The sequence below is a fragment of the Podarcis liolepis genome, assembly GCF_965112155.1.
Source record: "Podarcis liolepis genome assembly, chromosome: 12".
Classification (NCBI taxonomy): domain Eukaryota; kingdom Metazoa; phylum Chordata; class Lepidosauria; order Squamata; family Lacertidae; genus Podarcis; species Podarcis liolepis.
The window spans coordinates 52,849,611-52,871,689 of record NC_139563.1 but is presented as its reverse complement, the minus strand read 5'-3'; the positions used below and the strand labels follow the sequence as shown (position 1 = coordinate 52,871,689).

The window sequence follows — 22,079 nt, the reverse complement described above, 5'->3', positions numbered from 1 at the left end:
TATGCACTGCCTTAGAACAGCGCTCCATGCTGAACTTGAATTATCTGACATATGACGTCAGGAAGTTGATGGAGGGTTGTCCCTCCCAACTAGCATACTGGCCTGTTTCCAAGTTACGTATGCTCAGACTAACGTGTAACCAAAGACATGTAATTGCATCATCATTATCTTAATGCAAGATGAAGACATTCATAGGAGAGCAGGATTCTTGTACCTTTGGCATTTCTGTGAAAGAAAGATTTTAGTAGATACAGCCAGAGTTTGAAACTCCCATTGTTCTAGATGCGTTTTGTGACAAGGAATTTCATTAGTGAGAGCTATTTCTGAGCTCTGGGCGCAGTACTGCGCCTAAGATTTCAGATTAAAACTGCAGAGTGGAAGGAAAGGAGGACCTTTTTCTGCCTCCCCACTTCCAGCCACTCTCTGAAGACTGGAGAAAAGACCTTCTTAAGAATATTAAGGGGGTGGGCAGGGGAAGCATGGCTTTGTTTTTTGGAGTCTTCAGATGAGGACTAGACCATATGAAAAATGAATATAAGATTTTAGCTGCAGTTCATTCATTTTCAGCTTTGTGTTCTTGCTATAAAAAGTGTGCCTAGACATTCAATTGTTGCTCCCATAACCTAGGTTTAAGGCGTTATTTAGCTCTTAGCTTTCATATCTCACTTTCTAACACTGGATACAGCTTTTCACATGTGGGTAACAAAAACCACACCAGCTAAGATTTCTTCTGCTGCACAAGTATAAAAAGGTAGAGGAATTCTTCTCTTCTTTGTCACAGGTTAGCCTATCATAACAGAGCATTTTACAGAACATAAATAGATCTGGAGTACTGAAAAAATTTCTGGAAATATCATACCATTGGCTGAGCTGCCTGGTCCATTAATTTCAATGCAAGATTTTGTGCTTGATCTCGAACTTGATCTTTGGCATCTCCCATTCGATCCATCAAAACTATAAGAACTAGAGGACAGAAATAAGAATTAATGATATATATGGAAGGCAAATTCTGAATAAAATTATATCTGGTAACTAATTGTAAAAGTGATTCCACCTCATCCAATCCCAAGTTTAGTAAGAAGATCACTGAAGAAAGCTATACTGCTTTGAGAGGTTTTTTTTTAAAAAAATAATAATAATCAAGAGGTATATGAATTTTATGAAATAAATAGAAAGTCCCTGTACATTTTCACACTGAACATTGGGCAAAAGTGTACTAACTACTACTCTATACAGATCTGTATGTGTGATCAGCTTTCTACACGTCCTGTTTGTAGAAAAGCACAAAATATGGAAGCCAGTCTCTGAACATATAAAATCCAAGACAAAGTTATTGATTTGGAGTAAGAATTCTATCCTAGCTATTGTTGTAACAACTCCAAAATCTATTACATAGACAACGTATTCTTACCAGTTTCTATCTCCAAATTGTAGACAACACCAGGCAGAAATTTCAGTATTTTGACCCTAACCCATATCCAGGGACTCATCTGCCTAGCCATGCAAGTTCATAAAGACTGCATATTTATTTTCTGATTTTTTTCCAATAAGAGGAGGAGATTCAGAACCAGAAGGCAGGAGGGGAGCAATGCAGGCTGAAAAGGTAATCCAAACACATAGGTTTGACTAGTTAATCAGACTTAAGTTCTGAGAAAGCCATTAATTTGTTATTGCTTTTAACCCTTGTGTTGAAATGTCTGGCCCACTGGCAGAAACTTTAAAGTTTCAAAGGTTCTTTAAATGCATTCAGATAAAGCTGTAGCTTCAACAGAAAAAACAAACCATGACACAAGGCACCTGATGACCTGAAACTGTTACACAAGTATGAGTTTGAATATTTTCACACAAGACTTTTCTAACACTACTTTCTCATGATATATCATGGCTTGGAACCAAAGATGCCACCACATAATAAACGTATTCACAAATGTCTTTGCTTACTAGTGCTCATTAAAACTGGAGCCTCAGCTAAAAATGATGTCAGGCGTGCAAGAAAATCTTACCTGTCTGGCATTCTAATACACCCAGGTTCAAATTTAATTTTGAGCATAGAAGCTAATAATTTAAACAGGACACAGATCCCATGTGTGCTAACGCAGCATGTAGTGACACAGCAGCATGTGCAGACGAAGTACGCAGTACATAAGGCTGCACATGATTCCCTTCTCCCATCTTTGCTGGACCTTCATATTCAAGCAGAGATGTAGCAAAACATCTCTGACCTTTGAGGAGCTCCAGTGAAAGGCGCAGCATGATCAGCTGGGTGGGGTACTTACAATCTTTCTCTGCCCCCCTCCTTATTCAACTCGGAACAAAGACAAGCCTCTGCACTCAGCAGACAGCTGTAATGCTGGGGGGGGGGGGCTTAATTAACAGTACTGGGAAGGGAGTTATGTGATGACACTATGTAGTTCCAGAAACACAGTACAGAAAATATGATGGCTGCCTGGAATAGAGCAATCTGATTTTTTTTTCTGTACAGTGTCGCCGGAAACCATGCAACTTCATAAAATGCTTTGCCCAGGTCTATTCATTAGAGATGGTTTTTAGCAATGGTCACAGGTGGCTGAAGAGTGCAGGGGCTTGATTAAAACATGGAAGAGGGGGAAAGAAATGGGGAGACCACACAGCCACTTCAAAAGATAAGCCCACCCCACCTGAACTTATGAGAAGAGTTCTTCCACCTCCACCTCACCCCTTGAGATCACCTAATGTTCCGCCGGTGGAACATTTGGCTCAGTCCTAGAACTACCTTCTTAGTAAATATTCAAATACAGTGGTGCCTCGCAAGACGAAAAGAATCCGTTCTGTGATTCTCTACGTCTAGCGGTTTTTTCGTCTTGCGAAGCAAGCCCATTGAAGGATTAGCGGATTAGCGCTATTAGCGGCTTTTACCGGCTTATCTGCTGATCGGATCAGCTGATAAGCGGCTTAGCGGCTTAGAAAAAGGGGGGGGGAACCAGCAGGAACTCGCAAGACATTGTCGTCTTGCGAAGCAAGCCCATAGGAAATTCGTTTTGCGAAGCACCTCCAAAACGGCAAACTCTTTCGTCTAGCGGGTTTTCCGTCTTGCGAGGCATTCGTCTTGCGGGGCACCACTGTACTACTTCTGAAAGCATCTTCATTAAAGATTGTTTGGAGATTGCTTAGCCATTACACACACTTTTGAGCTATGGCAGTAGTGAGGAACCTTTGGCTGGTGAGCCTCATTATATCTGTGAGACCTTTTTCTCACGTGCCCCACATCTAACATAAGCTGTGGTGGCAGGGTGGGGCAGGGAAGGACATGGCAGAGGTGGTGTGGATTCAAGCTGTGCCTGCAGACTGACATTTTCCTTCTGTCAGTCCGCAAAGAGAAAACATCTACTTATGGGTGTGGTTTGAATCCAAACCACATCTGCAAATGGACTTCAAAGGGACTCCCTCTCAGCACCCATCAGCTGATCAGTGTTGAGAATGAACCCCTGAGAATATGTCAAGTGATTGATAGGTGGATGGCACAGCCGGATCTAGTTATCACACTGGAGTTAATGGGAACTATGTACACAAGAGAGTTTAATTTATTATTTTGGACAAATGCACTATTAATTTCCATGAAAAACAGTATTGCAGATTTTCCCCACAACATCCAACCAAGTGTTTGCTTAGTGCAGTGGTTCTCAAAGGGGTTTGCATGCCACAATAGTGTAGGAGGAGGCGGTGGCAAGTGTGCCGGAAAGATTCAATGGCAATTAAAGAAAGATTTAAACAGTATAGAATAGTACTAGTATTATTAGTATTAGCATTAGTATAAATATATATAGATATATTTTCAAAATCAAGCACTGTTAGTTGTTTCTTTTTGTTTTTCAATGTATTTCTTATTAATAAAAATTTCAGTATGGTGCGAGCAAATTTTTATTCTGATACGTGTGGCCTGGAGAAAAATGTTTGAAAACCACTGCCTTTAGTGGGAATTAAGTCCCTGTAAATTCTTTTAACATCTTCAGGAATATTCCTTAAGCTCTAAACAAAGCATCAAACAGAAGAACAGAAAAATTCCATTTACACCCTCAGACAAGTCAAACATTCAAAGATTCAAAAGTAGTATTTTATGAGTGAAAAGTTTTAATCCTAGAATAATGAAGCTAAGTGGTACTTAATGTCATAACTGATCTTGCATGACCAAAGTCATGCTGTGATTTGATCTGAATAAGATTGGCAGGCTGGAAAGAGAGCCCTTTAAAAGTACTAATTAGAATTTCCTCATACGAACACAACCTCTATTAAATCAAAACCAGGCAAACACATATGCACACAATAGTGGACTGGAAACTTTTTCAAAATCTAGTCACTTGGCAAGGTTATGCTAGCAACTGGAATTCTTCCTAGTCAATCCAAGTTTATTAATGCACAACCCAGAGGACCTGCCATCTTAAAAGTTGCTAAAACAGTATTACACACAATAAATACATCACTCCCTCTAACAGCAAACTTGGGTGGTGGGTAACAACAATAAATTCAACCAAAACAGGGCCATTTAGAAACAAAGGGGATGCATCAGCATGCTCAAGTGAGCCCCAAGATTTGCAGTACAAAAAAAATATTAAGCGCCTACAGGGTTCTCTGAAAGCTCAATGAGGAATGAATATGCTCAATAGTAACAAAATGCTGCATCACTTAGAAAATAATAATAAAAAATACCTAACCAAGAGAGTGGAATGCCCCACTTGAGTGCCCATAGCTAGAAGGCAATGGTAGGCTATAAAATTTCCTTTAAAAAGCTCAACAACTTTGGTAGACCACTGCCAGGTTTTTTTTATACTGGGAGTAGATCTCAGTCTCTTGAAAGTTGGAAATGCCTGCATTAGTTCACTGAATCACAGTCCTATGATTTTAGATCCAATTTTGCCTGTGGCCAGGATAAACAGGACCATGTATTTAGAGGACTTTGGGCTTTTTATTTTCAAGAAGTATGTAGCTTTGGATATAGTAGATATGGGTGCTAACTTTACACTAGGGCTGTGTGATGTTAGGCTTTCAACATTGTGGTGTATCACCAGCCAAACATTGCGGTTTGGTGATATACCTCGATGTTGAAACAAACTGCATTGGCCCCAGCTGACGAGACAAAGGGTGAAACTGTCACAGCTCTAACTGCAGGAGCTGAGGCCCTTTCACCCCAGCACACAGGCTGAGGCCAATACAGCTTCCCTTGCCTGCTGCTCAGCTGGGGGTAGGAGGGCAGTTTCACAGAGCCTCCACCCCGCCGCTGGCTCCCTTAACAGTTCAGCTGATGGGAGTGGCAACTGTGTGCCCTGCAGCCCAGCAGTTTCACAGTCTCCACTCAACCACCAGGCTGAGGGCTCTGTTAACTGCTCGGCTGATGCAAGGGCAGCTGCAGGCTTCTCAGCTGAGCAGTTTAAAGATGTGAAGGGAGAAGCTGTATTGGTGCCTTGCTGGTGCAGCTTGTTTCTTCCTCTGCACTGTTTGAGGGCAGACCGTGATGTTGGTTTTACTCATCAGTTTGTCGCTGGTGCAACCGCCACCGTTCCCGAGTCCCTCAGCTAGCAGCGCCCATTGGAGGAAGACTCTTGAGTCCCTCTAGAGGGCGCTGCTAGCATGCGACAACAGCAGCAAGAATACTCATCGCAAAGTACTGGAAGACACAAGATTTGCCCACTCTGGAAGAATGGCAGATGCAACTGATAGACTATATGGAACTGGCAGAAATGACTGGCAGAATTCGAGACCTGGGAGAAGAGATGGTGGAAGAGGACTGGAAGAAATTCAAAAACTATTTGCAAAAGTATTGTAAACTGTATGAATGCTAGAATGATGCAGGATAGAAAGATAATATGGCATTAGCAAATCTAGCAGAAAGATGTACGAAAATAATTGGATTATAAGAACAAAGATGAAAACTGATACATATTATGTCAAATTCTGAATATCTAAATATTTGATAACAAAGTGTAAAATTTGAGACATATTATTGGAAAGGTACAGAATAAGTTTTAAGAGTAGGTGAAGTACTGCAGAACATGATCTTCTAAACGAGAACGCAGGAAAGGGAGTACGTGAGGGAGTCCAAGAGTAAGGTTACAGAAACTAGGACTTTGAAGATTTTGTATTGTATTGTTTCTGTTGTGTATTGTGTGACTTTTTTTCTTATATTTCTTTTTCCGGTGATGGTGATTGATGTGTTGGTGTTTTATTGTTTAAAAACCTTAATAAATATTTTATATATATAAAAAAAGAGGGCGCTGCTAGCAGAGGGACTCAGGTGCGCAGCGGTTTCATACCAGTCCTGGGCGATATATTGCTACATTGCCCAGGCCTACTTTGCGCAGCACAGACAGAAGACCAACGTCTGAGCAAAGTGTGCAACGTAACCATGCATTTGGGTACTATAACACAAACCTTTGAATTTAACACAACTGTACAGGTGTTAACATTTGGATACTAATCTTACCTTTATCATACTAAAGACAACTAACATGGTATGTGTGTATTTTTTTACTTTGAAAAACTGAGAAAAAAGGCATCCTAAAAGAATCACCAAATTGCTTATCTTCAATTCTTTTACACATAACATTTTAAAGGCACTCACTCACCAGGTCCTATATAGGATTTGAAGCGTCCTGAAAGTCTGTCAACAAAGGCACCGAGAAGATCTAATCCAAGTAGTGATACCTGTGAAAATAATGAGAAATCTTAAAAATGCAAGTTTGGGTGATGGCTCACCATCTACTCCAGTCTTCCAGAACCTAGTTTCTCCTCCAGATGTTTTCAACTACAACTCTCATCAGTCCTGACCATTGGCCACAACAGCTGACGGAAGCTGAAGTCCATCACTTTTGGACAACTACAGGTTACAAAAAGCTGATTAAGCCATCTAAGTCAGCATCACATATGTAAGCTTTCAGAGTAAGAAACCACAGTTAAAAACTTATTCACACAGTGCCATGACTATGGATGAATGGCAAAAGACTGGACAATATTCTTCCACCTTGGTTCCCCATAGGTTTTTTGACTAACTTTCATCATCTTTGGCTGTTGCCTTACCTGGTTGGGACTGATGGAAATTATAGGCCAACACCACCTGGAGACCTAAATTTAAGGAACAGTAACTTGGGCTCTTCTTGAGAAAGTTTGATCATAGAAATCTATTGTCTCACCACTGTTTATCATCATTATAAAAAATGCTCTAACTTAGAACTGCAGGAGCCCACTAGGCCTTTCTCCTGTGATTTATGCCTAGCAGAGACAAATATTTAATCCTTTCTGCATACTACTGTCCATAAGCTAGTGCAGAGCAAGGCTAAGCACTGGGGGCAATGCTGCAAAACCTACATGGAAAAAAATGTTTCAAATCTGAAGAAAATCTAAACAGCAAGCCATAAAGTAAACACAATAATATTGTTTTTTTAAAGAAATGTAATAGTGGGGTTTTCTATTATTCTTTCATTTAACTACCAATGCTTACTAGCAACATTTATACTTAGAAAACATTCTGAGTTGCATAACAGAGGAAAGCTATGAATTGCAAGTAGTTTAGGACCACAAGTGCCTGTAAGCAAGGTGTGGTTTTCTTTCTGACTAATCCCAAGGTGACAGCAGAATAAACAATGAAAATTCAAGCAAGACACCCTTACTTAAAATTCAGTGGCCTATCTAAAGAAATGCAAATTTCACTTGGTTTCAAGACTAAAATTGAAAAAAGGTCTGCAAAGCTACCTATTCTTTAAAAGAGAGCATTTCTCTTGGTAGAGAATTAAAGGTGTTATTCAGCTTGATGGGGACTGCTGGGGAAGCCTTGAACAGACACTTAGCACACTAATTCTACCAGCCTCTGAGTAAAGCCTCATACTTTAAGACTAGAAGCATTTGCTCATCTTTTTGAGTTCAAAACCAAGACTTCATATTAAAAATGAAACAGTCCAGCTACCCATTATTCCTAGAACTTAGCATGATATATTTATATCATTTATAGCAAAATTGCTTAAAATATGCTGAATTGCCCAGTCAATCTATGGTTTAACCTCAAATTTAAAACGTAACACATACATCAGAATGTTCAGGAAGATGAAATATTATAACACAGAAATAGTCTTCAAAAATCACACACACCCCGAATAACTACGTACCCACAAAATTTGTTTTTTATTCTCATCCATATACAATTCAAAATATACTCAACTCTCAAACCATCTCTGTTATCAACAGGAGAATGGCAAAAAATACTTATCTACCAACCAGTTGAACTTGTACCCTTCAGAACAAAACCTCCTGGATCAACTCCCTGCCCATGTGCTTTCCATAGCTACAGAGCTGCACTTGTCCAGAAGAACTCTGTCTGCAAATTTTAAATATAAATACTGTATATCTATACATTCTTACATGGTGATACCACAACTGCTAAGTGGCTACAAAGCTGTTTCACCAAAATATCACTGGGCCCTGGATGATTTAAATTTTCACATTGGTCCAAGATCCCACATAGTGGCTGAGAACTGTTCAGTGCTCCGCTGCTATGTCTACATGCAAATAAGTCAGGTATATGTGGGAATGTTGCATTAGGCAGATTCCTATTAGGTATATCACACCCTCCTATCATTGAAGAGTATGCGAAAACAATTTAAGCTAACTATCCACCTTATAAGTTAGTGCTGAGTGAAACAAGGACTCTAACAGAAGAGGGTAGGCACTTAATTAACCAGCATTTACAACAAGCTAGATATGGAAGCATGATGTAACTCTAGTGCCTACAACATGCTGCACAATGCTCTCAACTGCAGAATTTTGTGGTGGTGGCCAAAACACTTCTGAAAATTCTAAATGGCTCCATGGCTCTGGAAGTGGCCTGTTGTTACTGGATTACAATCTAAGCAATTATTCCAAAGAATAATGTCGCCAGTAAATTAGTCTGGTCACAATTCCATGACAGTACTGTATTTTCCGCCCTATAGGACGCACCAGCCCATAGGACGCACCTAGATGGGGGGGAATAATTGTTTCCCCCCCCCCCAGGCGTGGGGCAGGGGAAGCCCGACCTTCCCCCGACCCCAGCCCCCAGAAGGGAGCCAGAGTGATGCCGAGGCTGCGCGCAGCTTCAGCATTGCTCTAGGAGCTTGCGGGGCTGGGGGTATAGCTTCCTGAAGCCTGGAGAGCGAGAGGGGTTGGTGCACACCGACCCCTCTCGCTCCCCAGGCTTCAGCGAAAGCCTGCATTTGCCCCATAGGACACACACACATTTCCCCTTCATTTTTGGAGGGGGAAAATGCGTTCTATAGGGCGAAAAATACGGTAGATGAAAGAGATGAGAACAGGTAGGTACTGTACTTATTCCTGAAACAGGGACTGCTGTGACAATGTGATATAATTTCAATGAGTACCTTTGGCCCACTTAACAACATTGTGAACTGTGAGTGATCTTCAAAACACATCTGCGCTTTCTGGATACCCAGGGAAACTATATGGTAGACAAGTAAGTCACCTTATGCCAAAAACCCAGGCTGCATCATGTGTTTATGTTTCCAGCTACCACCCAGAGCAGAACACGTGTTTGACTATGAAGGTCACAACTGTATTTGTGCCAAATTCTTCTACAGAAATTCACCCCTGAAGAATTTACAATTGATGTTCTTCTCAAAACTGCAATACCGACGACACAAGGACCTAAAGAAAGAGATTTGTAAAGGCCAGTTTTGTACCCAGGACAGGCTCCAAATATGGGGGGGGGGCCCTTGCTTGTTGGCCTGTACAACTTCCATGTGAAGTTTTAATGAGCTAAGATAGGCATTCTCAACAATAGGTCCTCTTGGATGCCAGTGACAGGCTTGCCATTGCTTACAGAGAATACACCAACACTATAATTTACTATGTGAAAACAATATCAAAGAACCAAAGAGTGAGATCCTGCAAGAAACCTGAATCTCAAACTCTTCCCACCATCCCCTGCCCACATCCATTCAGGAAATAACCATTAAAGAACCTAATAACAGCAGCCATACAATTAGAAACTCATTCAGTTGATCATCTTTAATCCAGTGTATGCTATCCTCTGCAACAATCCACTTCTGCTATCTATGATGGAAAAGTAAATCAGCCTCTAGGCAGAAGATGGAAATGTTCTCTTATTCATTTCTGGACCTCTGCTTTTGAATTAAAATCACTATTCTTCGACTGAGTGACTCAGATAAATTATAGTTCAGGAAGTTCCTATTTATTTAGGACTCGATTGAGATGTAGGCTCTCTCTCACACACTCTATTACTACAGGAGCTAAAATAAACAGATTATAGAATAAATAGACATATTATTTGTCAGTTACTGCTGTTGTACAATTATAAATTTAAATAATTTTTTGAAAAATCAAACTCTCCATACAAATGCCACCAATAATATATTGTATTTCTTGGTCATTTGACTCCACTTTCCCTACTTTTAAGAGATTTGCATCTATAAGGAAATTTCTGAAACATCCAGAATTTCTGTACACCAGAAGAAACAAAATGATATTTGAATAGAACAAAAAAGTATGCATCTGATAAAGAGGACTCTCAAAGTTTATAGTATGACACAGATTCATTTTTGAAGCTGTCACAGGACACAAGTTGAAATTGCTGCAATAGACTAACACCACAATCCTAAATCCTACTTATTACAATGAAGATTACTCCCAGGTAAATGGAGTCAGCCCCTTGAGAACTGCATGTTTACTCAAAAGTATCACTATATTAGCTTGCACTGAACACAGAGGGAACATCCATAAAACTGCACTCTGGTATTTTACTACTTTTACATACACATACAAAACTACTATGGATTAAGGTTAGTTAGATTTCTCTTTAATTCTTAAATTGTGATTTTAAAGCAATTCTTAGAGTAATGATTTATATTTGTGAAGTACATAAGTATTAAAGCTCTGGCTGAAATACTGTACTAACATTTGCATTTCTATATTAAACACTTAACATCTGCCCATCTACAAACATGCTTTTTACAACAACAACAACAACAACAACAACAACAACAACAACAACAACAAAATAATAATAATGGGAATAGCTAACTACGCATCTAAAACAACAACAAAATAATGGGAATAGCTAACTACGCATCTAAACAAAACTCAAGCTGTTGGGAAATGTGGTATCTTAGCTGTTAACTGAAGAAACTGATTCTAGTACTTTCAAAATATTTACCTTGTTTCTCCATTCTTTCCATCTCCATGTAGGTGTTTGCTCCTGTATCCTGCCTTCAAACTTATTTTTTCTTTACCATTTCTCTTCATGAAGTTGTCTTTATTATACTGACTACTAAATCTAACCCTCTTACAGATCATTCATTAAAGATAAATAAAAAGAGTGTAACTGGGAAACAGTCACTAACTAAAACCAAGTATGAACACCACCAAGAATCCATCTGTTCCACACACGTGGGTACAGTCATGTGCAGTGTTTTGAAAATCTATGGTACTCACTAATACACAAAAGCATTAACATCTCAATCTCTTTTTGCTATATTGGATTAGGTACTTGCAATATGACTCATGTCTGAATGTACCTGAAGGCACTACAATATTTTTTTTAATTAGTATCCAATAATTCGTAGCAACTGCGGGCATGCACATGCATAAACATATATATATATGATATGCACAGATTATACACACAGATTCATCTCTGGGGAATTTGAGTAATCAACACATCTCAAGCCTGGGTTATGGAGCAATACCGCCACCAGATGACAGGACTGTAAATGAGCTATACAGTAGTTAAGTCACTGACTAGCTACTGAAATGGTCAGGCCCATCACTGGCAGGTAATACGACAACATTCTCAAGTTTTCTGCTGCAATCTCAAAAGTTTTTTTTTTATGTTAAGCACGTTTTCCCCACCTCATCTCTCAATAATTACTATTTTCCTATGTGACAGCCAAAAAGAAAAGAAAAAACAGCATGGAAAATTCTAAGAGTCGCTACAAATTTTCTGAAAAGTGTAATGGAAGACCCTGGGATTAAATTATCACCATAGAGAATAACTCCTATTTGCCATCCAAACTGGACTGTTTCAGCACATTGTTGACTTATCTTAGGCTTTGTTGGCCCTCCACAGAAATAACTTTATTTGGAAAGTAAACAAAAACCCTTAACAAGCATTGTATCTGTCAGTGTACTCCTATAACCTACTCCGAAGAAAGCCCAAGTGACTTCTGTGGGACACTCCCAAGTAAGTGAGGCAGCACTGCAGCCTAAGATCAGATCAGCATGACGACACACTGCCAAACCCTGCATATTTTTATATGGAAGAAAACTCCTTGAATCCAATGATGCAAATATATGACTGCGGTCTTAATGGATTTCTATTTGGATGTTGCCCTTTCACTCCCGGGCCAGTGCATTATTTAATTGGTACAATAAGAAGAAATTGGAAAAACAAGCATCTCAAGCCTATAAGAAACGTTCTAAAATCCAGGAAGAAACTGGATTTTGGCCCACAGAAGGTTCACTGAAAGGGCAAGCCACAAAGAAAACACTTTACGAAAACGAGGGCCACATAAAATACGTTTCCCGGCTGCACACGAAATAAAGCACAAAAAAGCTTACCTTATAATTACTAGAGTTCACCCATCCTGTCAATTCATCAATGACTTTATCCAGGCGTTGCTGATCCTGCTCAAGATCAGTGGAAACGCTGGGATCGTTCAGATACTCCAGAAATTCTTGGCCGACCTGCATCCTGCGGCCCACATCTTTCTGCGGCACCTGATCGCAGAAGTAATCCATTCTGCTATGCTCCATGGTTGGTTGGAAAGGACCTTCGCCTGAAAACAAACCCCTGATCCGTGTTTATTTACAGCTTATATGTATGTATGTATGTTCGCGGGAAGGGAATCTGAACCAGCCCAGAAGGAATTCCCAGGTGCAGTGGAATCCAGGAAAGCTCTCCCTTCACAGTTCCCTTTTCCCAGAAAAAAAAACCCCAAAACTAGGAAAAGTACCAGTCCTTTGACAAAAAGAGAACATTAAATCATCCCCCCAAAAATGAAGGTGATGATGATGATGATAATTCAAATAACAGTCTCCAGTGATTGCTGTTCCAACGCAAGATCTGAGGGGAGGAGAAAGTGTTTATTTTGGGGTCGGGGTGGCGATGCCCGCGGTGGTTTCCCTCCTCGTCCTCCTCCCACTTTCTTTCCCCCCTCCGAGGTTCTCGGTTGCGATGTCGGCAGCGGCGCGAAGCAACCTCTTTCCCAAGTCCTCCGAGGCCAGGCGAGCAGGGCGGGGAGGCGGCGGGGCACTTTCGGAGAGCATGGGAAGAAGCCAATGGGGTCTCGCTCGCTCCCTCAAGGCCGGCCAGGGAAGCGCCGCAGTTCGCCGCCCAGGCGCCCCTCAGCCTCTCACCGCAGTGAGGAGGAGCAGCAGCAGCAGGAGGAGGAGGAAGGGTGGCCGCTCCTCAGGACCAAGGCAAGCAGGAAGCGGCCGGAGCTGCCGCCGCCGCCGCCGCGTCGCTGCTGCTGCTGCGGGGAAGGCGGGACTCTCATGCTGCGCGCGGAGGCTGAGGGGGAAGGCGAAGGGGCCCAGCGAGCTCGCGCCGCTCTCCTCTCCTCAGGGCGCCGGCGGGGGCTCCGTCCTGTGGAAGTTGCGTCCGCCTCGAGTCGCCGCACGCCGGGGGCGTCGCTTTCGCCGACCAGGCCCCGCCTTTTCCTTCCTCTTTGCCCCGTCCCGCGCGTGCGCACGCGCGTCCCCGCTTCCCTCAGCGACGCTCCTCCCGACGGCGCCGCCGCTCCCCCCGACCATCACTTTCCTACGCATGTGCAGAAACCCTTCCTCCGCGCCGTCTCTCTCCTTTCCCCTCGCGCCTCTGCGGGCCCGCCCCCTGCTCCGCCCCTTCCAGTGAGAGAGAAAAGAAAGAGGGGCCGCGCGCGCGCACCCCGTGCCTTCCAGCGCCTCTCGAACGAGGCGCCATGCGCATGCGTCCCATGAACCAATCCCTCGTGAGGAAGGTGGAAGAGGGGGTTGCGGGGAGGAGGCCTTGCTTCCTTCCTTCTTTTTATTCGTCGTCCTCTACGGCGCCTGCGCGCCGCGCGTCTTTTTCCCGCGCGTATTCAAAGATAGCCCCCATAACGGTTGCATGAAGGGAGGTTGAAGGGACTCCAAAGCAATCCATCCCACTCAATTGCTGCCCGTTTTTCACACGGACACGGACACATGAATTTCTAAATCTGTATTTAACACACCGTTTCAAACGCATGCATTTGGAAAGGATCCCTAACCTGGCAGAGATTAAGAGAGATGACCTGAAATACAGTCTAAAACGCTTTATCAGTATAGGACATAGCATTTTACATCAAAATAAAGGATAACTCTATCATACAGGACACGTGGCAGCCCTGCCTGAGGCAGGCTTATAGAGGATCTGCCCATCAGCCAAGTGCCTAAATGAATAATTTTTATTTTTATAAATTAGTGCTTTGTTTATGATCTTCAGTTTTATACATTTCAATAATTTTACAAGATCTTTTTTGAAACTTGACTTCCCCCTCTTTCTGTGGTTCCTTAAATTTGTTTTTTATATATATATATTTTCTGCCTATTCCAAATTAAATTAATTTACTCATTTATTCATCTACTTTAAATATATATATAGTTTTATAAAAATGCAGGTTATTCCAATAATCCTGCCAATGTTCCTATCTGTTTACAGTTTATTTGTAAATCTTCAATAAAACATTTCCATTCATTTATTTAAAAAGTTTGTTATCTTGATTTCTTATTTTTCCTGTGAGTTTCGCCATTTCTGCATGTTCCATAAATTTTTGTATCCATTCTTCTTTCGCTGGGACTTCTTCTTTCCAGGGAATAATGTTTAATCCTCTTGACCCAAGTAGTTGGAAGCTGAAATATTCTGCAATAATACTACCCAAAGCTTTCTCTCTCTCTCTCTCTCTCTCTCTCTCTCTCTCTCTCTCCAGGCCAAGGCTCCTGTTTGTGGGAGGAAAGATCGCATTATCCGGCTATTCCAGCCAAAACTTCTTAAAATAACTGCTTATTTAAATTTTCAGGAGTATAGAAACATTAATACACATACAAAACATCTTGGTTGTGAGCTCATCTTGATTTGTCCAGTGCTTAGAAAGCGCAGGTCCAAAGGGTTTGTTCCTTGCCCTGCCAGCAGACCTGTACAGAGATTATCCAAGACCCACAGTTAAAATTGTTAAAATTTAGTTATAAACTCAAATTTTAAAAAAGCAGCCAGTCCCTGGTGGGGCCTTCCAGCCACCTTAACCCTCCAAGGCCCGGGGCACGGTGTACCCTCTACCCAGGCCTGCCACTTTCCCCCTGAAAACCTGCTCTTTACCTCTGAAACAGAGCAAACATGCATCTGCACGAAACTCAATTGGCATTTGCTCCAGTTCGGTGGCGAAGAGCAGGTTTTCTCTGAGGGGAGCAGAAGAACAAGCAGAAGTGCGGGCGAGCCCTCGATCATGCACCAGGACCCGGGACAATTTAGTGAAACGCATTCTGCCATGGTTGGTCATGTGCCAAAGGAGAATGCCGGTCCCGATGGTGGGTGTCCATATGTGTCATGCCATAGATTTCTATGAAATGGCTTTGACTCACTTTGCTAGTTTCCCCGGCCCAAGCTTCCATTTTATCAAGTCATAGGCTGCACACAAATGGCAGAGAATGGTTAGGAAAGGGATGGGTCAAAAGGGACCAGCTTAGGCAGGATCTTGTGTCATAGAAGCACCAAGCCACATCTTCCACAGGTACAGCTTTGCTCCAGAAGAATGTGCGTTTGCGAAAAAGCTCGGAAGAGGCTTCCCTCGCTTTTCTTGTATTCAGACTGAAAGTATACGGTTTTATTTACAATCTGATCCTAAAGGTTTGGAAGTAGTGGCTGCTAGTTAGCTATTTGCCCAATTGTCCAGTATATTTTGCATTCATGCTGTAGTTTATGGTATTATTGGAAATCTAATGGGACAGGCTGCTGTGGTTTAGCAAAATAGTGCCAACAGCACAGTACCAAATGTAATTCATTTGGGAGATCCCAGGTGGTTCAGCTTCACTAGGGATTTCATCCTGTTTTCACTAGAATGAAGACACATCAAGGTAATTCACATGGGACTGGTGAGCTTTCATAATAGGAGTAACTAAACTGTGCTGTCCCCCACAGTCTTGTACACCCGGGTCCTGCTATGCGAGCACTCATTATACGAACTTTCAGTTATCCACGCATGAAGGATTCCTGCCCTAACATCACTGCACAAGTGTCTGATTCAGATATCTGAACATACAAATCATTGCACACTGGGAAAGATCCTCCAACCGAGTGCAATAAGTGTAGTAAGAGAGACATACATTTGGGGGTTAACTTTTCATGGGAATGCTTTGGGATTTGGGGAACGATTTTCGGAAATTGTTGGCTTGCTATGCAAAAACTCGGCTTACAAACCATTTATCTGGAACAGATTATGTTCACATAGTGGGACCTGCATATACAGTATTGGGACTGTTTGATTTTTTTTTTAAAGTGCCCTAGAGATTGAATCAGTAGTCAGGAAGTCAGGTGTGTGGAATACATTAGATTATTGAGGATGATTCAAACCCCAGCAGACTGCAAAAAGCTCTAAAAGGTCACCTTCAAAATATTTGGTTCATCTGAAATAGATGTCATTTTTTGGAAAGCTCATTGTAAATGTCAGATTCACAGAATTTTTTTTATTTATTAAGAAAAGTATAAACTGTCCTTTGCAAAAAAATGCCACAAAGCAGTTTGCCACACAAAACAACGTAACTATTGGCTATTTGGGTGATCTTCAGCCAAAGCAGATTGTTCGGAATCGAATAAGCATAAGCACCATCCTAAATGCATTCAACATAATGTTTATCCATAGACCGTCCACACTATCCTGGACTCTTGAAATATGCAAAGGCCCTTGTTCGGAGAGAGCCTATGCCTGTATGATTAGATTGTAAGTGCTTTTACACATTATGCTGAACTTGTTCAGGGAGCTAGAGACCAGTAAATGTATGTTCATTAGCCTGAACATAAACATGGCAAAATAATGTTGCAGGGGAATACATTTGCAGTATTTTTTTAAAGTCTAGTCAAAATGCTGTTTCATTTCTGTGCTTTTTCTACCATTTATTAAGACGCTATCAAGCATATCTTTTAAAATCAGGATTGTGGTATGATTTAAAATCTGTTTGCTGTAGGCACAAGATATAAAATCTTGAGCCAATTTCTGAGCTGACTAGATACTCTGGCAAAGAACATTATTACTACCTTGCTAAGGTATTGGGTTTAACTAAAATGACTCCCAACAATATGTATTTCTAACCAGAAAGTCATACTAAACCTGTTCGTTCTGCACACGCCCAAACTGTGCTAGAACATTAACTGCTACTGCATGTAGTATCATGTTCTGAAATGTGTAAGAAATATAGGAAAACAAGTGGGACCAGCAACACAATGTTGCAGTGTATCTCCACCCCTTAAGAGGAATGCTTCTTTTCAGAATTGGGAATTTGAAGAATGGGGAAAGGACAAAGGGCACTTCCCCACCCCCCACCCCCCACCCCTTTTCCCCTTCTGTACCATCTCCTTTGCTCTATAGCATTACAGTACATGGTCATTGGCTTTAAATTGGAACATAATAGAGTTACGCCGTGGAGAAAGGGCAGGGGTCTAGTTCTAGAACGGCAACATCCCTGTATAGCGCATAGGAAGAGATTTTAACCTCATGACACACATTCGCACCCCTGGCTGCCACTGATAAGCTTTCAGGGCCTTGATCAAGTCATTTCTATTCCATCTTCCATGTTTCTTTTTTTGAGCTTTCTAAAGGAAAATAGACATTGCCAAACTAACATTTGGCATTATTGGAAAGGACACCACAAGATAATGAAAACCAGAGTACAGTGGTGCCCCGCAAGACGAATGCCTCGCAAGACGAAAAACTCGCTAGATGAAAGGGTTTTTCGGTTTTGCGTTGCTTCGCTAGACGAATTTCCCTATGGGCTTGCTTCGCAAGACGAAAACGTATTGCGCTTTTTAAAAAAAACGCTTGAAGAGGCGCAGTTGCGGCGGACCGTGCTTTGCAAGACGAAAAGACTCGCGGAACGAATTCTTTTCGTCTTGCGAGGCACCACTGTAATAAAAAGAATATACACTAGGAGGTGGAGTTTGTACCACTCCAAATGTTGGACTTCAGTGCCCATCAGCCCCAGCCAGCATAGCAAGTAGTCTAACATGAGAGTGGTGGTAGTCTATCAATACCTAGAAGACCACAGATTCCCTATCTCTGCTTTAAATCTGGGGTGGTGAACCCATGGGCCCAAACCGGCCCACAAAGCCTATCCTAACACCCCATCAACCTCCCACCATATTTTGCAGCAGTGATAGCAGCAGTGGAGTCTAACTCGGGGAAGAGGGTCAGTGATTTGCGGGGAACTGTTTCAGCCAGGAGTCAAGAGTTGGAGGCGGGGGAAGCTTCAGAGCAGGAGGGTGCAGCATAGGATGGGTGGGAAGAAGAGGAGAATGAGGCAGGTCAGGCAAGTGCTTCCACACCTTTTCCTGTACCACTTTCTCCCAGAACCAGGAGGGGACTGAAAAGGGAGGTGCAGAGGACATTGCCACGCGGGCGCAGTCTCCAACTGTGTGCACACAGCTCATTGGGGAAGGTACATAAACTGGTGGAGGAGGATTGGTCGCTGTTCCTGCAACTGCTCCAGAAAACGCAGGCCTGGGAATAGCTGCCTAGATGCTAGCTTGGCATGCGTAGATATCCAGAGCTGTAGAAGCGACTGTGAGTTATGTTTGATGATAAAGAGTGAACTATATGCTGCGTACATTGTGTTGGCTTGAAAGCACCCTTGACAGGCAGCATCACTTAAAAAAAAAATCAGAGAGGAACCAAGCAGAGTCCAGCTGTGGTGGTAGCGACTAGGAGCAGCTTCAGGTATTCTTTGCCCTCTTGACTTGGAGTGCATCTGGAGTGTTCGGAAAGCACTGGATGAACACCAGAGCAGACTGGAGATCTCTGCCCACATCCTCTGTTCTCCAGAAATTCACAAGCACCAAATCATTTTCCTCTTAAACAATAGTGAACGCAGTAAATGAAGAATTCACTTGTAATGTATCAGTGGTTCGGTGCTCATTTCTTCTCCTTCCATAATAGATTTTATCTTGAACAATCGTAAACACAGTAATAAAGAGTCCGCTTGTGATATACCAGCAGTTCAGTGCTTGGACGCTGTTCCGGTAATCTGACATTTTGTCACTAAAAAGCTTAGTCATCGAGCTGTCAAAATCAATTGTAACAGAATTGCACTGAATTAACAAGTAGAATAAGGAAAAATTAAAATTAAAGATAAGTTGAGAATGCATAATTAAGGCAAACCTTTGTAGTAAATGATATACAAGAGAAGACAGTATGTAAATGGCTTAAAGCAGGGATATATCTGCAAGAATAAAGGTGAGACAATAACTATTCACACATACATAGTTAATACCCCCTGTCCCAGTATTACAGCAAATATCCATAGAAACCTACCTGTCCCCATCTGCATGTTTCCATCGGGAGGATGTATATCAGCTGGGGTAGGTGGGTCAGAAGGAGAATCTGGAACGCTGGCGCAGAGGCCTTTTATGCACACAGGAGAGTGTCAGGTGGCTATGCACTTTTATTTTGTCCATGGACTAGTCAAGAAGGAACACAGCTCTTGAGCTTGGCTCAGTTGCCATCAGGCTTCTGTAAACTAGGTTCTTGTCAGGCAGTGTTTGGGGTGTGTGTGTGTGTGTCTTGAACAACAACAACAAAAGGATTCTTTTCCCCACTCCCTTTTAATTTGCAGACTTCTGTACTTCGGCACAGCTAGGGATTTCTCCAGGGAGTATAGAAACAATTGCCTCATATTTGGGTGGCCCCGTTTCATTACGAAAGAGAGAGGCACTCAGGCAAAAGTTCAGCGATCAAGGGAGCGATATTCTGGTTAAGGCATGAGAGACAATAGCCTCCTTTTCAGCTGCGTAGGGAAAAGATGACTCGGAGACCCCTAAGTACATCGTTGGCAGCAAAATCTGAGGCCCTGATTGATGCCACGTTTCAAATCAGATTTTTCTTACTCATTATTTCCCTAGGTCATAGCTTGCGTTGGACAATTAGCCATTTTATTTCGAGAGACAGCTGTGTGAGATTAACTCTGCTCTTACCCTCTCAGAGAATTCTTAGCACTATTTTCAAGGACACAATAATATCCTTTATTTTGGGGTGGGGGTAATGTGCTGCCCATCGGTATATGCTTCCAGGGGAGTGTGCAATTAAAAGGGGGGGAAAGCATGGAAAAAAACAGTGAGTTGACTAAACCATAAAACACCAGTTAACACCAGCTCTTCAGTCAGATTAAACTGCCTGGGCAACTAAAAAAGCACTTCACATGCCAGGTACCACAACCAGAGAGGTCCTATTGATGATCACTGCCCTAACCTCAGAAGAGATTCTCTGATGAAGATCATCACATCTGGGCAGACTCATTTGCTAGAAGGTTGCTCTTAAACTGAAGTCTTTATAGCTACCATCAATGACCAGCACTTTAGCTGGATAAATTGTTTCAGGATTATCTGAAATACAATAATAGAAGTACAATGCAAATAAGTAGCTGAGTACTAAAAGGAAGAGAAGTTTGATTTGTATGCTGTATGATATTGTGGATACACTAATGAGCTGAGCACTCTGGGCGAATTCATTGTTGCCGCACAATTCTGTTTTGCTGGCTTCCGTGAATCGTTTGGCATACCTAGCATACCAATATAATATGTTAATATATGCCTGTAGTTAGCATGTGTTACAAAATCTGAAACTGGGCAGTGTTGAATAACGAGAATGTCAAACTTTAAGGATACAATCCACCGGGAACTTCTCTCCAAGCAATGCTAAGGCAAAAGGGAATTGCATAAATGTGCTCCTTTGTAAGAAGAACACACTGTTCTTGCACAGCTCCCTTTCAGTTGGACTTGTGCAGGAGAACTTCCTAATGAACAATGTACTTTCCACTCAATGGGGGAAAATGTTAAAACAATATGCTGTACAACAATAGAGGAACTATTTGCCCAAGATGCCCCGTGCTATTTATGGAGCTAGCGTTTGTTGGAAAGTATTTGGTGACGTGTTCCAAATTTGCTATCGAATGGCATTGCTCTTTACAAAATGTCCATGTCTAGAGATAATGACGGCTGAAGTAGTTTCTAGATTTATCAGCCACGATCAATTTTGTGAAAATAAGAAGAGTGGAAAAGCAAGTCATTTAGTTGGAAGAAAAATGATATGAGTATTGTAACTTCATTTCAGATGCCATTTCATAAATAGTGTCATGCCTTGCAAACCTTTGCACATCCTTGCTTGAGAAAGCATCAAGGAAGCAAATGGGTGTGAAACCACTCATTGAAATAAAAATGACTCTACATTCTGCTTTTCTGGCTGGTCTGCTGGTGAAGCAATGCATATACATTTGGTATGATTTCAATTAAACTCTGTATGTATTACAATCTGGGCGTGCATTTGAGCTGATACTGAATTCCTGGACACCTACATAATGTTAATGCACTTTTCCTTGGCACGCTGAACCCCTGTGCCTTTTTTTCTGACTACACTTGGGCTCCCTCTCGTGGCCCAAGGAAATACAAGAAAAACACATTTCCATTTCTTATATACAGTATTTGTGTGTGTGTGTTTTGTAGAGACAAAGCATTCCTGAACATTTTACTCATATGCTGCCAATAAATTTTAACATTTATCTGTAAACCCCTCATGGTTATGGTACCCATCAGCTTGACTAGCATCCTTGGTCACATGTACTCTTTTCCACTCCTCGGTGTATGCTTGTGTCACATCTGATAGATTGGGTTCACTATTTTTAAACAGCGCTGCCTTGGGAAAACAAATGCTCCTAGGTGGAATTCCAGAGAACAATCATTACTAGGGAAATATGGGCAATGTATTGGGTCTTTGCATTCATACTTCTCTGGACAGCTGTGGAAGCAATTTTGAATGATCAAAACTGTAGGTTGGCAAATCTACATGAGGACA

The 22,079-nt window shown here is 41.8% G+C and overlaps 1 protein-coding gene and 1 long non-coding RNA gene across 51 annotated transcripts in view; both read right to left on the bottom strand.

Moving 5' to 3' along the window:
* The window catches only part of CLASP2 (cytoplasmic linker associated protein 2), a 123,494-nt gene extending 109,532 nt beyond the window's left edge, over window positions 1-13,962 (bottom strand). For 28 of the 50 annotated variants that reach the window (XM_083468683.1, XM_083468692.1, XM_083468731.1 and 25 more), the window contains exons 1-3: window positions 12,592-13,783; window positions 6,597-6,675; window positions 860-963 (exon numbers count right to left, since the gene is read on the bottom strand). In XM_083468683.1, the coding sequence (XP_083324809.1) occupies window positions 860-963; window positions 6,597-6,675; window positions 12,592-12,786 (378 nt within the window). In that variant the 5' untranslated portion in view covers window positions 12,787-13,783. Of the gene's footprint in view, window positions 1-859; window positions 964-6,596; window positions 6,676-12,591 lie in introns of all 50 variants that reach the window. The other 22 variants (XM_083468727.1, XM_083468684.1, XM_083468697.1 and 19 more) reach the window with 9 other exon arrangements.
* An 879-nt stretch (window positions 13,963-14,841) lies between these two features.
* On the bottom strand, window positions 14,842-19,631 carry LOC310690137. Its single transcript, XR_014517937.1, has 3 exons — window positions 19,548-19,631; window positions 15,077-15,165; window positions 14,842-14,970 (listed from the first exon to the last, which is right to left on the bottom strand). It is a non-coding gene; the product is annotated as an uncharacterized lncRNA (long non-coding RNA).
* Window positions 19,632-22,079: the final 2,448 nt, after the last annotated feature.